The sequence below is a fragment of the Rhagoletis zephyria genome, unplaced genomic scaffold (assembly GCF_001687245.7).
Source record: "Rhagoletis zephyria isolate East Lansing unplaced genomic scaffold, Rhagoletis_zephyria_1.1 Rzeph_scaffold_22488, whole genome shotgun sequence".
Lineage (NCBI taxonomy): Eukaryota > Metazoa > Arthropoda > Insecta > Diptera > Tephritidae > Rhagoletis > Rhagoletis zephyria.
This window is the reverse complement of record NW_016179546.1, coordinates 2,072-7,227: the sequence shown is the minus strand read 5'-3', so window position 1 is coordinate 7,227 and position 5,156 is coordinate 2,072. Positions and strand designations below refer to the sequence as shown.

General features: G+C 33.6%; 1 protein-coding gene across 2 annotated transcripts; it reads right to left on the bottom strand.

Moving 5' to 3' along the window:
* Positions 1 to 117: 117 nt before the first annotated feature.
* Positions 118 to 2,151, bottom strand: msb1l (protein). Of its 2 annotated transcripts, XM_017637839.1 has the most exons (3): positions 2,017 to 2,151; positions 1,783 to 1,939; positions 118 to 1,727 (listed from the first exon to the last, which is right to left on the bottom strand). In XM_017637839.1, the coding sequence occupies exons 2-3, from the start codon at positions 1,891 to 1,893 to the stop codon at positions 726 to 728; spliced, it is 1,113 nt and encodes a 370-aa protein (XP_017493328.1). In that variant the 5' UTR covers positions 1,894 to 1,939; positions 2,017 to 2,151; the 3' UTR covers positions 118 to 725. The 2 variants fall into 2 exon arrangements, with proteins under 2 accessions (XP_017493328.1, XP_017493327.1); XM_017637838.1 differs by having other exon boundaries at positions 1,783 to 2,151.
* Between the last annotated feature and the right edge of the window lie 3,005 nt (positions 2,152 to 5,156).

Below are 5,156 nucleotides of genomic sequence, written 5' to 3'. Positions count from 1 at the left end.
AGGATGAATGCGTGCAAATCATTTTAATACCACCAACAAAGTATTAGCTGCAACTATACAATTTTAATTTGGCATTATTTACACTTTTTAGATGTGCTCTCGCGGTAGAACACGACGATATGAAGCTAATTAGTTTTCAAGTGGCAATTTTATATTTTATGATTCCAGGAAATATAAGGATACAAAAACAATCAGTCACAGTTCCTCTGCGGGGCATGCTTTTGCAATTTCCGTTCAGTTTTTGAGTTGTTAAATAAGCATACTAGCGTATATTAACGTGTCGTAGTACCAAAGTGCTTCTTTTGCGGTACTTATGTATACAAAGGTGTGCATTATATTGATGTAGGTGAAAGTGGTTGAATTCTAACAGTAAAATGACAGCATGGAACTATTGTCGGCAGCGTAATGTACACATGTTTGTACATAAACGTAATAGAAAATATTCATCATATATAATCAATTACAGCTCAAAACACGAAAATACTGCATTTACGGCAACCCATTGGCTTTTGTTTATTAAATATGAAGAAAAATTTAAAAATATGCAATATCAAGCAAATATTCAGACTTTTCAGTACTGAGAAACAGGTATGAACAAACAAATAAATTTTTTATACGTAAATATGTAAAAAAATTATAGCTATAGCTTACTTTATAGAAGTAATTAGCTAAAATATTTCAAGACATAATTAACTGCTACCTTTCTACATGTCGCTTTGCTTTTTCTATCCAATGGTAAAATTGTCATCGTTAGCATTTTCCAATCGTGCTCTGTGGGATTTCATTGAATACTCTTCTGATTTTGTGTGTAAATTTCTTTTGTTTTTAATACAACTGAGTGGTGTTCTTTTATTCGTATTGCCGTGCGAATCTTTTTGTTGCATTTTCAACTTTCTTTCTACGTTCGAGTTCGCTACAACATTTTCACAATCTTCAAACACACGCTGCGGAGACATTTCTTCATCTATTGGTGTGCGACGTGTTAGCGAGATTTTCTCATTGACGTGTGTTCGGCGCATACGTTTATGTGTAATTTTCCTAAAAAGCTGACCTTGGCGATCAGTTTTACTTGAATCGATTTTTTGGTGGGGTGAAGTTGCCTCCCGATTAGGCGTGCCTAGTGAGCAAAAGCTGCTATTACTCATATCCAGCGAAAGAGTGGCTAAAATGCTTTCCAACAAGATGCTTTCATGAGTTTCATCCTCATCATCGTTAAATATTATTGGTGTGCGATCGACTCCTATTGTAGGAGAGCGTGGATCAATTTCGTCTTGTAAAATCTTTGGCGAAAGTGTCAATTCTGATGGAAGGGACGAAGCCACTACCTCGGAGTTAGAATTTTCTTTTAGGCAATCTAGACTTTCGTTTACATCCTTAATCACGGCATTCAGTTCTTCATAAGCCGCATCAGATTCAGTATTTTCCCCCGACTCAGGCGCACTAAGTTTTGAATCTTGATCAATTTTTGTATCAGTATGTACAAACGTATGAACTTGTGTTTCCGCAAATAAATCAGCAAAAGTATCATCCAAGTTTAGGATTTTGTCTTGTGAATCATCAAAAGAAATAGGTGTACGATTGAATTGATAGCCGGGTGAACGGGGATCGTTCAAATTATAAGAAAATCCTTTGAAAAAACGTTTACGTAGCTGTCCAACTGCGCTTTCAGTTTGGTTCACTTTGGCAATCTGTTCACTTTCTGAGCATTGATATGTGGCTGAAAAAATCTGTAAAGATGTTACTTGAAGAACTCTATGAAAAATCAAGCAGGTTTCTACGTACACTGATTGGTGTTCTGCAGATATTTGGCGAACGCGGGTCCTGCACATCTACGTTTTTCTCGCAGTCATTTGCCTCATCCATGTCAACAGGCATACACACTTTACCAGCCATAACTGTGGGCGTTTCTGGCAAGTAGGTCCCCTCAATTTTAGTTTGCCTAGCACCCATTATAATAAGAAAATAATATTTGTAATATACTGCGAATACAATTAATTATTTTATTGAATACGATACAAATTGATTTTTCTAGCGCAATTTTTCTTATTCAAATTGCAATGGCGGTTGTTTTAAGGCGAGGTTGGCTGTGGTTGACTAGTCGAACAGATGTTGAAATAGAGATACCAGATCTTTATTTTAATTCTTGTGGTTTTGTATAACAGTGATTTAGTTTATTACGGTATACATCATAAATTTACGAGTCTAGTAAAAGAACAGTCAAAATTTTTATGGAGTTATATTTACGAGCTTACTAAAATGTATGATAAAATAATGTGGGGAATACTGCGGCAACGCGAAGCTAACAACGAGAAATAGGCAGAATGTTCGAGGAATGACGTAGAATGTTCCACAAAGAGAAACGTCAAATTGGATGAACACTGCGAACAGCGAGAGAAAGAGAATGAGCGATCATGATGCAATAATAAAAGGTGTTATCGGTTGGCAACTTCTCGCTCTAATTCCGCCATATTGACTGCCTTAGCTGAAACAGTGTTACTTCTTTAACAATTCTTTGTCTAATAATATAGTTGAATTTTTTATATTTTTTCTCTGTATACATTTTTTGTTTTCTCAAAAAGGTATTATATGTTGTTTTATTTCATTGCAAATATACCATAAAAAACTAATTCTGTTTAGAAGAGAATATGAAATCTCATATTTTTCCCCCAAATGGGGATTAATTTCTTCCCGTTTTTCTTCTTATTCAACTGCGCTAAGGCAGTGTCAAATCACACACACAACTGATACCACCTAGTATTATTGCATCATGATGAGCGATGAATTTCAGAACATTCTAGAGTTGCCATGAGTGCGAGCGCAGGTATATAAGAGCCACGACACAGCGGAGTGAGTTAGTTACAAATCAGCTAGCTACAAGTAAAGTGAGTTGCGAAGAAGCAAGTTTAATTGTGTTAACAAATTTTGTAAAGCGTTGTAATTGCTTTAACGAGTATTGTAAAGTGTTTTTGCTGTATTAGCGAGTATTGTAAATTGTTTGTTGTACAATAAAGTTAATTGTACTACAATTTGGTCATCGTGAGCATTTATTTAACAATCCAGCGATACGAGCCTAAAGATATTTGGGAAATCCCGCAAGGTTTCAAGAATAATCGCATGATTCAATAACTACAGGTTGTAGCAATAGTACAGAAACAAAATTTACCGTTGGTATGAACTTTTTGTGTCATCAACATCTTTTTTATCTATTCATATATATATGTATATGTATACCCTGCATACCAGGATTTTATAGAATTCTGAAAGGTTTCACAATTTTTTTCAAGAATTTTCTTTAAGAAATCGTACAGAAATTTCTTTACTAGTTCTTGTCAACCGCTTGGTATGTTTTTCTTTAAAGATTCCTAAATTAATCGATACTCTTAAAGATTTCGGGAGCATTTGTTTGTAGGGTATATATTTACGTATATGTGTATGTATACGCGGTTATGTAAACAAATCAAAACAGACGATAATTTGACCATTGTGGAAGAATTGCACAATTGGATTTATTTTTTATAAAAATATACTACTAAAAGCATACTACAACAAAAAAACATAAGAAAAATATCTAGACTTTGTGCAAAACTCAGGAAAATTCAATAAATTTGCATACAATTTGGCATTGTTGTATAACTAAGTGCCAGTTTGAAGCTGGTAAAAAATCGCGTCTAATTTAAGCAGCCACGGCTTTAATTCTTTGTTTATTAAATAAGGATTTTTTTTTTTGATTTTGTTTTGTTTAATTTTAACCGGTACACAATTACAAATTTTGTTTACAGCTGCACTCAAAAATTTATACATTCAAAGGAAACAATTTACTCTTTACGACTATCAGCTGATTCGCCTTGAGCTGATTCAACGGGGTTGCCGCAAACTGTTAGCAAACAGCTGTATGCACGGCGCTACCGCATTGCGCAGTTTGTTTGTTGCATTTAGTTATAAATGAAACAGTCTGCAGAAAATCGCGGCAGCAAAACAAAATATGGCATATAGTGTCGTTTAGTAAATGGAATTTGTAAAGTATACCTATCTAATTTTTTTTCTAAGGATATGTCTAAGTTCTTTTCTTGCCAAAACCGGGACATTTTGCGTCCCGGCATGTGTTACACCCGGACCGGGACATAGCTCATAAATACGGGACTGTCCCGTCGAAAACGGGACGGTTGACAGCCGCGGTACGGAGGCGGCTATTAAAATCCGGACAGGATAAATTATTATCATTTTACCGTATTATAAGAAGACGAATAAATTACTGGTGAAACTAATAGCACCATAACATTTTTACCAGTTTTGAGTACTCTTTTGTCTTTCTAATATTTATTATTTTTTTTTATAAAAGTTGAGTTTTAATTCAATTTCTATAAGAATTTTGTGTATGCAGTTTTATAGCATATTAAATTTAAAATATCGTCCCCCGTATGCTAGTAAATGAAAGTAAAAAAGTTAAAATTTTGGGAAATTAAGTTGGATATTTTTTTTTCTTTTACCAGACAATTCATATAATTGACATTGTAAAATATGGTATTCCGCGTTTTGGTATAACATAGAACATTCAAAGGTTAATGAAGTCAATCCAATAACAAAAAATTGGTAAATTTGCACATTCATGCCTCTGGCTTAGAATTAGCATTACATGTATCTGATATTCGTTTCGACTAAAACGAAAAAACGCAAGGTTTTGACTTATGTACCTCTTACTAGAAAATTTTGTGTACACATTGAGAGTCAATAAGTGTTATAAATAATATTTTTAAACGTAAACTTTAATTTGTGTAATTTACTTCCTAATATTTTTTTTCATACAATTTAATAAAAAAAAAAAATCATCCATGTACAACTCGAGGAAACAAGTTCGTTGTACTTAAAAAAATGCATCTCGCTGCTTTAAAAATTATGCTTGTATCAACAGCTAACTAACCACAACCAATTACATATAATCGGTGCCCAAATCAGCAAAGCCACAAGTTTGTAAGGACGTGCTTGCAAAAAAAAAGAAAAAATAATTTTTGAAGACTATTTGATACCAAAAATTAACGCCTTTTGACCCAAACCAAATATTTGTTAGGCATTCGTGTTATTGTATTACCAAAATATGTGGTACCAAATATCATTACCAAATATTGCATTGGTGATGACCAAAAAGTAGTATTTAAATT

Bases quoted from the DNA above. Each gene is read 5' to 3' on its own strand.
- msb1l (XM_017637838.1), bottom strand. From the start codon at position 1,950: ATGGGTGCTAGGCAAACTAAAATTGAGGGGACCTACTTGCCAGAAACG. The intron at 1,728-1,782 runs GTACGTAGAAAC...ACATCTTTACAG, and splicing joins TCTGCAGAACACCAATCAGT to ATTTTTTCAGCCACATATCA.